Raw genomic sequence first — 11,974 nt, 5'->3', positions numbered from 1 at the left:
CACTTTCCACTGACTATCCCACTGCACTATGGCCTCTGTCCACAAGATCAAGTAACACATGTGAATTCAAACACCTCCAAAGTGTGTTTCTTGTGCAATTAAAAAATAATAAATGAAATGGAAAAGTCTACTCATGTCAAACAACCATCACACAAAATGAGATCAGGTTCTAAATGAGATGCATCCCTAAACCAGTCAAGGGATTTGGATAGTAGTTTGGACATATGAAAACTAACTACAGGGAATCACTGTCTTCTTTCATCAGCTTGGCTCAGGTGAGGTTCCAGATGTACAGGGTAACCCCACATGAGTTACAGTTTGAGTTAAATACAAGTAGTCTGGACAAATAGAAGGTGTTTCGTTAAAGAACACACTAAGTCATTGTTTTAGGCCAGTTCACTCCAGGGAAACTCTAGGTGCTTGAATACATCAGGTAAAAAAGGGGGCTTGAAAATAGTATCTGCAGATTTTACTAATGCTCCCTACAGCACACAAACCAAGTAAATGGGCCTGTTTTGGCAAGTTGGAAAGAGAGTATACATGACATGTAGGCATATATGGCAAATCCCACTGTTGAAATCTGAACATGTATTTGTTCTCCTTATGTTTCTTCCTTCCTCTTATTCCATGAGGTAGTCATGCATTTAGAGATAAAAATGTAAATTAAAAGTAAAACCTTAAGCCCCTCAACTGACTGAACAAACCTCCTCATGGCCAGGAGGACCCCCAAAAATCCTTAAAACTGAGTTCCTGGGCATGACAGGAAGTGGGGTCAGATACAACTTGTTATGCTCCCTCTCTTTTGTGGTTTAGATACAACAATTGACCAGCATTAATGTTAAATAGAGATCATAAGACTGGCAGAACAGACTCTTTGTGGCAATAAGATATCAAATTATAAATAAGACCTAAGGCCATGCCAGGAAAGGGTTAAGTCACACACTCTACACTTAAAGAATAAACTGCGTTCTAATTGACACAAGCTGTCCTTTTCATTTTTCTCCAGTAGCTAAACAAGTACTGGCCTCAAGATAAGCAACATTAAAACAACTTGCAGCTCATCCACCACTAGATGCTGATCCCCAGCCCCTGTTCCACCAGCAATGGCTACAGTTTTGATTGGACAAGAGACTGATTTCGGTAACTTTCTTCTGATTAGAAGATCACCAACCATGGACCGGTTCTGGCCAGTTTAAAGAGGGCAGGACTTGAGTGCCTTTGTGTTCTGAAAAGTTCTTTTGACGTATAGGGCCTAATTGTGATACATTTAAATGTGAAGTCTCCACCCCAAGGTGAACCTGGTCCATATGTATAACATACATGTTTGTTCAGTACCCATGTGCCAGGACCCCCTTCATAAATATTCATAGCTCCTCCTATAACGTGTTGTGTATGTATCTTTGTCCAACCCCTTCAGCTTAAATTCCTGTCTTAACCTCTCACTCCCTCAAAGTGTCTGCTTCTGGGCTTCTTCCAATGGCTACATTCCCAGCCCGTCAGAATGGCCACGCTGCAGGCTGTAATCTTTAATAAGAAATAAAGCCATCCTTTTAAAAATTTGTAAATTGGTGATATTTCAGTTCACAAAGCCATACCATTAAAAATACCATATTTCGTGTGTGGATCTATTCAAATGTAATAAAAATATAGAGAAATGTCTTAAAAATGTAAACCCCAAATTTTGCCTAGTGGTTACCTGTGAGGAAGAAGGAAACTAATGTAATCAGAGAACACTTCAAAGTGAATTTTAATTGCATATGATGTTTTATGTTAACATAGAAGGTTCTATTCTATAATTTTGTGTATTTCTGAAATATTTAATAAAAACTACTGTTTCCATATTTGATTCTGAATTCAAAGGAGATTCCTACTAATTTAAAATTTTAGGAAACATAATGAGCTCCAGAGATAAATTAATCAATAACCCCATGGCTGATTTTTAAAAATGTATCATTTTTGTGAATTACTTCCCACTTGATTATCTATGCAGACATATTTAATGTACATGCATTACACATGGATTTCATTTATCTGCAGACCTAACATTTGCTAAAGATCACTAAATTAATTATTAATTGTGCCCAAATATCCTACCCACTCTATCTGACTCCAAAACCACACCTCCCCTCTATTGGGAAATAAAATCTTTTCCTGTGAAAGGGTTGAGGCTAGGACAGAAGTGACTCCCCATAGTCCTGTACATAAGGACAGATCTGGTATTTGGGACCCAGGTCTCCTGATATCATCTGTTTCCCAGAAGACCCATCTTCATGGTCTGTCATTCTGTGCTGTCTCCTTTCTGAGGCTCAGTGAGAGGTTGCTATTAACATGTCCAAATGGAAGGTAAATGAAGATGTAAGGACATCAAATAAAAAATAATGAAATTATTTTCTTTCTCCTCCGCTCCACGCATCAGGTAACTTCTACAAAGAAAAGACAGAAAAACTTTTCTCTCATAGAAATATGTAAACATTTTATTTCCTGCTGCTTCAACTCTAATTGACCTCTAGGAGATGTTCATGTAAACTACGTCTTTTGTAGAAGAGAAAACACAGGGAAAGCCAATACATATATTTGTTGTAGCATTACATGTTAGACACTTCACATAGGTTTAAGCATTGTACATTTTCTTCCCACAACAGTTCAGCGAGGTATGTATCAATATGCCCATGTTACAGATGCCCCAGTTCAGGTTCACAAGGGGTAACTCACTATTATTGGGTCACATATCTAAGTAGAAGCAGGAATAAGATCTACCAAATATATATATATATATATATATGAGATAAATACACTCATTTATATATAATATATATAATACACAAACAGGCCTACTTATATGTATTATTTAGCAAATTGAGATGAATATTTTTAAAGCTCTTTCTGTTTTCATCCAGTATAATAGGCTAGGACATAAATCTGCATTACTTTAGTTCTTTAGTTACTATAATTTCACTTTTTTTTTTTTTTTTTAGGGCAGAGTCTTACTCTGTCGCCCAGGCTAGAGTGCAGTGGCATGATCTCAGCTCACTGCAACCTCTGCCTCCCAGGCTCAAGCAATTCTCCTGCCTCAGCCTCCCGAGTAGCTGGGATTACAGGCACATGCCACCATGCCCGGCTAATTTTTGTATTTTTAGTAGAGATGGGGTTTCACCATCTTGGCCAGGCTGGTTTCAAACTCCTGACCTCGTAATCCACCCACCTTGGCCTCCCAAAGTGCTGGGATTACAGGTGTGAGCCATCTCGCCCAGCCAACTTCCAATGTGTTTAAAAGTTTAAAATCCCTTTTATCAAAATAATAATTGAAAGAGTCCAGAAACATCTATAAGGAATAAAGAACAACAGAAAAAACACTATTACAGTTCAATAGAATAGATTTCCATATTCCTCTTGAGATAGCCAAATTCTGTTTGATGGTTGAAGCAGGAAGTACAAGATCTGATTCGTCCTCAATATATGTAGAGTAAATATTGAAGACTATACTGTAAGTGGCAGATATTAACAGGACTTTATTGACCATGCCATTGAAAGAGCTGGGCACTCAGGCACTTACCACTGTTCAGGGCACATTGTCACCCATGAATGTATTAATAAATTTGTGAGATATATCCTCGGATGGGGTACGTATTTTCCTTATATTCTAAATAGACAGGATCTGAATATCACCACATTGGGCAGTAGGTTACTTTGGCATCAAATGACATTTTCTCTTCTCTTAAAAAATATCTCCCCTTGAATGCAGTGTTTTCCAGATGTTATAAACCACCAATCGAATTTTGTCAGATCCACTTCCTGGGTATTAAATGCATCTTCCCCCAGGTCAAAGGACTCAGGGCAGCCCAGGAATCATCTCCTGCATCTTCTTTACTCCCTACCTTTAGTAAGTTGGCAGAGAGATGAATTTAGAGAGAAATGAAAGGGGCATTGTGGGCCTACCTAGTAAATCACTGAAGGCATCCAACAAGGATGCAGAGTGATAGGGTCAATTTTGCATGTGGGAACATGTGAAGATACCATGACTAAAATCCAGAAATAAACCATCGCATCCCAGGAGGAAATCCTGCACAGAGATTCTACAGAAAACAGTTGAAAGGGTCATGTAATATGGACAACAGGAAAGCTGCCCATTTGAGTAAATTATGGTAAGCCATGAGTCTACAACAGCACAGAGCTGCCTAAGCAGAAGGGGGCATTTGGTCAACACATGCAGCTCTGTTGGGGTAGGATCATAAATGTAACTGTACAAAAATAACTGCAAAGATGCAACATGTAAATGATAGTATAGGTGAGTGTTAAATTGTGCCTAAACTTGTCAGAGCAGTGTTGAGTTGTGACACAACTCACTGAGTTGATGAAAGGAGCTGAGGCAACAGAGAAAAGCCTCATGAAAAATCTCAGGGAGGATACAAGGAGAAAACAAATGAAAGCATGGAAAGTGTGACCTCCTGGAGAGAGTGTTCTGGCTAAGAATGTGCCTCCAGGAGGAAGGCATAAACATGCTGGCAGATGGGAGACCATTGGACCTGGGGTCAGAGAGAAACTATAGTGGGTGTATGATTTCCAGACAGCCTGAGGACCCAATTAGTGGTAAATCCTTCCTCTTGACATTTGCTTCTCACTTTAATGAAGGCTTAGGGCACTGACATCAACTACTTCACTATTTTCAGTGCTCCTGTCTCCTTCCTGCGCCCATGGACCTGTGAGAGGTCTTCAGGACACTTCTGTTCTCACCAAATTTGTGTAATTTCAGGGTGTAAAGGTGACATGCAGCATCTCACCGAAGCAAATGTGTTCTTCCACAATCAGTCCTAAATCTGGATGGCCTCAGACCTGGAGTGCCCAGTCAGTTATCTCAGAGCCCTGTCTGCTCCCCTGGGAGGCCCCCACTCTTCACTCCAGTCAGGCTGGACTCCCTGTTCCCTTTCTATTTTATGAGGTACAGGTGTTTTCTCCAGGAACCAGCAATCTCTATTCTAAGAATCTATCCCAAACATACATTTCAAAAAGACAAAAAGGCAGAAGAACAAGGTCATTCCTAGAAGAACAATTTGTAATAGGACAAGACTATAAATAAGACAAATGTCCACCAATAGGGGATTGACTGAATAAGGTGCATCTACATGTTAGAGTACAATGCACATATACCAAGCAAGGAGGACTCTCTTTCTCTACTGCCATGTAATGATTTTCAAGATATACTATTAAGTGAAAGAAGCAAGGCACAGAAAAATGTGAGGAGCTGTTGCTGTTCAATATGGTAGGCACTGACCACATGTGGTTATTTAAACAAGGTATTTTAGATATATTTTATTTTAGGTAAAACTAAAAATTTAGTTCCTCAGTTGCATTCACCGCATTTCATATATTCAATGCCACAGGTAGCTAGTGGCTACTGTATTTGACAGTGTAGACACAGAATATGTTCACATCTACAGAAATTCTCCTGGACTCCACTAATGTAGAATATGCCACCTATGAAATAGGAGAAGTCTAATATAAATATTACATTTGGTTATAATATTATAAATTTGAACGTTAAAACAAAAATTGATCAATAGCCTGGGCAACATAGCAAGACCGCCTCTCTACTAAAAATTGAAAAGAAAAACATAGCTGGGTGTCGTGATGCATGCCTGTGATCCCAGCTACTGCAGAGGCTGAAATGGAAGAATTTCTTGAGCCTGGGGAGTGGAGAGGCTGCAGTGAGCTGTGATTGTGCCACTGCATTCTGGCCTGGGTGACAGAATGAGACCCTGTCTCAAAAAAAATTGATCAAAATGACTGCATGTAAGGGATGGAGGAACAGCCCAGGATGGAAGACAATCATGTGTATTCCCTGAAAAACATAATACATATTTGCTGGATCCATGCACAGAAAAGGACAAGAAACAATGACCAATCTAATAGCAATGAGCAACCCTAGTCTCCAGATTGAATTTACTAAAAACATTTCCCATTAAAAGGAATCAGGTTATTTGGAGAAATGATTTATTCCAGGTCTGAGTAGGAATTGTAGCTGATGACTCTGGACCCAACTAACATACCAGAAGACATGTCAAAAAGACCAGAAGCCAAACTAGAGGGGCTCCCACTTCACGAAGATAAAACTATTTGAAGGTCAAATAAAATAATGTAATAGAGTCAATCAAGACAAACATAGAAGTATCTAGATCTAATGAAAATACTCCAAAAGAAAAACAAACAAATTATATTTATTGCTCACATTTGTAGGACCCCAGGGAAACATCTAATTATTTCTTCTCATGGGAACACAAACATCTAGTTGAAGGAAGCAAATATCTCTGTAATATGCATTAAGTTCAAAGTTTTAGAGAAAGAAAGGATTCTGCATTTTGAAGTATTTCATTGTCTTATAGAAGCTACTCAACATCATGCTTCTAAGCACACCCAAATCCAGCTTCCCAGGTTGTAGGTGGGGGCAGTGTGCAAGATAGGCATGACTGGGAACTCACCTGGCAAGCTCAGAGATAGATAGCACCAGGGACGCAAGGTTTGGTGTTTGCCCAGAGGCTGCTACTGGGCTACTTGCTATGTTGATATATTTATAGAAAAATTCTGGACCTGTCCTGTAGCCGCCTGTGCACAGGTCCTCAGGTCATGCATTAGCCGGCCACAGCAACCAGCATTTCAGCCACCTGCTGCCTCCTTGAGGGACAAAAATCTTAGCACTACTGGCATACCTTTGACACACAATTATCCATTCTTTCATTTGCCAGATACTAAATGTTTATATGATATGTGTGTGTATATATATATACACACACACACACGCACGTATAACCTTTAAATTCAAATTTTGGAAAAGGGTTTTCTACATTCCTCATTTCCCTTTGATTGCTTATCCCACTGTACTATCTCTTCTGTCTATATGATTGCAATGAATGTCCTCTCACCAAGGTCATAATCATCCAACCTTTTCTCATTTTTCTCATCTAGTTTTCATATAAATATATTAATATACAAAGTATTCATTTTAGTAACCTCCCAAAGTACGCATGCTTGCACAGACTGCTTCTTTCACCTAACAACAGAGCTTTGACAGTCTCCCAGGCTTTGGAGCATGATGTACTCGACACAAATCTAAGCTGTCCCTCTCCCTAACTGTGTGGTCTCAGGCAGTCTTTACTCACTCTGTACTTCAGATTTTCATCTACGAAATGGGAATTAGTAACAGTTTCTACCTTGGAAGGGTGCTCTGAAAATTGAATGACTCAATGCCTAAAAAGGACTTGGCAAAGAATATGTTTTAGCCATTTTAACTTCTTTTCTTCTGTCTTTACTGGCCATTAGTATCTCTACTATCGCTATGGGATAGACTCATGTTTATTCATAATCAATAAACTTTGAGGTATGTTCTCAGTGAAACAAGCAAGTTATATTAAATGTAGGATGAACCTTATCTTTTGAAGATAAGTATATAAATACATACATTTCTGAATAAATTTATAAGTACCTGCATAAGAAAACTTCTGAAATAATATTATACAGATGAAAACATTAGGATGTTTATTTCAACATTCTTGATCTATAAATGTGAAAAAAGAAGTGGCTATAGACCTTGGCGGGTTGCATTTTCAGTGGCGGGGTGGGGGAACAAAGCACCATTAGATGAGCAATGAGGACTGAGGTGGAGGAATGTGAGTTGAGTATTGAGAATTCTTCATAGAACTTTGGTTGCAATGGAGAGAATATATGTAAAGAGAACTGTTACTGTGGATGTAGAGAGGGGCCCAGGGTATTAAATTATGTTTTTAAATTATCAATGATAAGAGACTCTGTCACACTGAATATTAAGAGGAAGGGGCCATCTCTTTTTAGATCTACAAACTGAATTCATCACGCCCCTATTTCCACACTTCACTTCCTTCTTTCTATTCTGGGGAAGCTAAAACTTCACAAAAGGGATTGTGTAGAGTTTGGCCTTAATGTCTATTAACTGTAGGAAGGGAGGGAGGGAGGGAGGGAGGGATGGATGGATGGATGGATGGATGGATGGATGGATGGATGGATGGATGGATGGATGGATGGATGGATGGATGGAAGGATGGATGGATGGATGGATGGATGGATGGATGGATGGATGGATGGATGGATGGAAGGAAGATATGTCAAACAGCTGCTGGTAATTTATGGTATTTTCTCTCTCAGGACAGAGTTCTCACACAGGTGACTGAATCTGTGGCATTGGTGGCTGAGAGCAGGCAGTTTTGCAGGTCTCTGCAACTGATGGCAGCAAGATGGGAGCACCCAGCTTCAGTGTTCAGAAGCAGATTTAGGCCGACTTCCACACCTTACATTCTGGAGTGATCCACCCTGACTTGAACAGGTGAGGTCTCAGACAGGCTTGCTTGCCACAATGGGGAAAAGATTACAGCCTGCTCAGAGGCGTGTTGTGGTCCAGCTCTTGTGTCATTCAAAAAGAATCCACAAAGTGCAGATCCAGATCCTCTCCGAACTTGAACTCAACCAATGTCATGGAGAGACATTCTTAATCCCCTTCTATGAAAACAGTGTCATTAGAAGCACCCAGAGGCCACACACACACCCTGGAAATGTAATGCCAGCAGTAGCTCTAGAACGTGCAGGCTCATGTGCCTGTTGCTCATTGTTTTTAGGCTACATATGAAAATGGACCATTTTGCAATAAAAATATAATGCAATGATGATTATCAGATCATTTTGTATACTAGGGAATTTTTAAAGTTATCTGAACATCAAATTAAATGTAATGACAATGAAAGAATTTCCACCTGTCATGTCATCCAAATATAAAAAGAAACCATTCAGGATTCCAGTAAGGTGGGCATGCGGGGAAGTCTACCCTGTTTCATATTGGTGGTGGGGATGTCATTTAGTACAACCTCTTTCCAGGTTGATTTGGTAATTTCTATTAAAGACTCTATGTATCCCCCATCTGCATGTGTTTGGGGACTGCTCCTTCAAGTATTCATCCTCAGCATGACCCCTGCCCCTCTGAGAGTGCATATTCTTCCTGACACAGGAACTGTCTGCAGACTCCAGTTTCTAAAGTACTGGCCCAGACACACTCCCTTGACTACAGAGTAGGAAACTTAGGTCTGACAAGGCTCTCTGTCTTTCAGAAGAGAGACAGAACTGGGAGCTTGGCTTCAGAGCTGAAGATACAGATTTCAGTAGTGACCTGCGTCAGCAGGAAAGCAAGATTTACTTGGTTATGGTGTGATGTGCAGCTCAGCATCACAGTCTGCCTGGGGGTGTATAGGGTGCAGGTCTCTGCTTTTCCACTTAGTGGCAGGATGCTCCCCAGCCAGATTGCTTAACCTGCAAACATCACTGTTTCTTCAGCTACAGGATGGTGTAGAGATTATATCCTCTACCTCCCAGGAATGTTGTGAGAAATTCATGAGATAGAAAAGTACCAGCGTTCAGGAAGGGTGAGTCCCCATGGCTCCCTGAGGCCAGAGATACTGCCCTTCTGTGGGACTTTATGTTACAACCACCCTATGACAATGTACAAATAAATGGTCATACAATTACAAAAGAGTACAAGGACTTACATTTAATCAGTTTATCCAATATTGATTACTATAATAATCCACAGTGTAAATCGGAAAGTAATTACATGGAAATCACTTCTCCTTCCTTCCCATCTAAGGTCTCAGAAGTGCTTTCTCAGATGTGATCTCATTAACCTCTATATAGATCTGAGAGGTGTTAACCAAAACTGGCCAGCACAGGGGAAATGACTCACCTAAGGCCTTATAATGGGCCTGGCCCCCCATGTTCTATTGCAATGTTTTTCTGCAAAGCCTCATCTTGCAGGGTTACATTATACATATTTTTCTTTTTCTTTTCATTTTAGCAAAAGATAAAAATATATACTTTTTATTGTTAAGAAACATTTTCTTAAATAAGTACTTATTTCATTCCTTACTGAAATGGCTTTTTTCTTACTGACCCATTGAAACCATGTTGGCTATGTTCAACATAACTAGAGATATCTTTGGCATTTTCTTCCCTTAGCTTCATATCTTGTAAAACATCTTGTACAAAAAAGTAAATTTACAGAAAAACACACATATAAATCACTTATTAATCCCCAAATGTAGTAAAATAACATAGCAAAAACTTTATCAAATCCATTTCGTGCACAAACTGGACAGATCTGTTACATATAATCTCTATATGCATCTGCAGTGTTTTATAAATTGGTGCTTTGACATCAAAAAGGAAGTATACAAAAAGGCCCCTCTTGTAATATCAATGACTCAGAATGATCTCACTATCATTGCATCTCAAATTTCCTTGAATTTATACTCATCACTGCCATATCACCATTCTTACAAAAGCAGTTAAGGAAAAAGATGCAGTGTGATTATAAGTAACATTCAAAATTTCATGTTATCAAGAGTTGAGCAGAGTACTAATTTTCCCTTTATAAACACATGCACATCCACGTAGAAATTCAAAGTCAAACTGCATAAAGTGCTTTTATCGACAGAAGGCATCACACACATTCCCAAGCAGCACTGTTCCCATGAGAAACTGAAAACGTTATTTCTTTGAATCTGGAATGCATCTTCCCTCTTCCAGGTGTAACCATTCAGTTTTTCCTGGAGCGATTCCAGCTTGTTTCCTTCTGGTGCCTTCCTTAAGAAATTTTGCAGTTGTTTCTGGTGCAGTTTTTGGGTGGGCTCTGGGGTGGGCAGACGATCTTCACTTTGCAGAGGCTGCTCCTTTTGTGGGTGGAGCTGGTGGTGAGGGAGTAGGAGAGGCCTCGCATCATCCTGGCATTCAGGCCCTTAGCCATGGAGAAGGACTTGAGGTGGCTTCTTAAGGCAATGGGGAGCGGGAGCTTGTCTACCAGATGCACAGGCGTGCAAGACACGATGGTGCGGCAGCAGAGGTCTTGCAAGCTCAGTACCTTGCTCGGCCTCCCGAGCCAGTTCAACCTGTGCCGCAGCAGCACGATCCTGGCCAGCTCCGTGAAAGACTCTATGATGTTGAAATTACATAGAGGGCTGACCTCAAAGAAGTTCACGCCCAGGCGCTCAGCATAGGCCTGGGCCTGCTCCCTGGGCACCTGCCTCTTGAATGCCAGATGTAGGCGATTCCCCACCAGGATTTTAGGGACACCAGGGGCATGCTCATCGATCTTCTTAATCCATCGATCCATACCCTCGAAAGACCAGCGGTTTGCAATGTCGTAGACCAGGATCACTCCTTGTGCACCACGAGAGTAGGAGCGGAATATGGTACAAAATCTTCCCTGCCCCGACGTATCCCAGAGCTTCAGCTTCACCCGCTGGCCGTCCAGCAGGATGGTGGTCGTCTTGTAGTCGATTCCCCCCAGGTGGCTGTACGGGGACTCGGCCGTGCCGTCCTGCAGGCTCTCCAGGATCTCGCCCTTGCCCACGTCGCTGTCGCCCACCAGCAGGAACTTGAGCAGGAAGTCGTAGGCCTGGTCGGGGCTGCCTGGGGCGCTCATCATGCTGGCCCCGCCCCGTGCCTGGGCCAGACCAGCAGGGTTGCACGCAGAGGCGGTGCCGGGCCTATTTTTCTTGAGAAATTAACATAGAACATAAAAAATGGGATGGCGAAGTTTATGAAATAAAGCGAAATGAGGTGGTGGCTTTGATGGTTTTCTTTTACAAACCCTGGGAAACTGCTTCAGCGATTGTTTTACTTTTTCTTATCCAAAACAGAGTAGAGACACAGCAGTTAATTCATCATTGAAACCTTACATTTCTCTTAACATTTCCATGTGATCGTTATGTAACGATGCCGTTTGGATTACGTCAAAAGACTCTCCTTTAAAGTAAGGACAGGTATGAAATAGGAAGGGGACTAAGATGTGTTGAGTACCATATGTACTCTACGCTGTGTATGACGCTTAAAATAATTTGTTCTTTTACTTGTCAGAACAATTGTCTTTGGTAGCTATGATTGTTTCCATTTTACAAATGGGAAAAGG

The 11,974-nt window shown here is 40.8% G+C and overlaps 1 protein-coding gene across 1 annotated transcript; it reads right to left on the bottom strand.

The window, feature by feature from the left end:
• Positions 1-10,513: 10,513 nt before the first annotated feature.
• Positions 10,514-11,552, bottom strand: RAB40AL (RAB40A like). Its single transcript, XM_025373105.1, has one exon. It carries the CDS (start codon positions 11,489-11,491, stop codon positions 10,652-10,654), a length of 840 nt encoding a protein of 279 aa, XP_025228890.1. The 5' UTR covers positions 11,492-11,552; the 3' UTR covers positions 10,514-10,651.
• Between the last annotated feature and the right edge of the window lie 422 nt (positions 11,553-11,974).

Source organism: Theropithecus gelada, chromosome X, assembly GCF_003255815.1.
Source record: "Theropithecus gelada isolate Dixy chromosome X, Tgel_1.0, whole genome shotgun sequence".
Classification (NCBI taxonomy): Eukaryota; Metazoa; Chordata; class Mammalia; order Primates; family Cercopithecidae; genus Theropithecus; species Theropithecus gelada.
The sequence above is the reverse complement of the archived record's forward strand: the minus strand, read 5'-3'. Positions and strand labels throughout refer to the sequence as shown.

What these genes read in the sequence shown, in the direction of transcription:
- RAB40AL (XM_025373105.1), bottom strand. Translation starts at nt 11,491, where the DNA reads ATGATGAGCGCCCCAGGCAGCCCCGACCAGGCCTACGACTTCCTGCTC.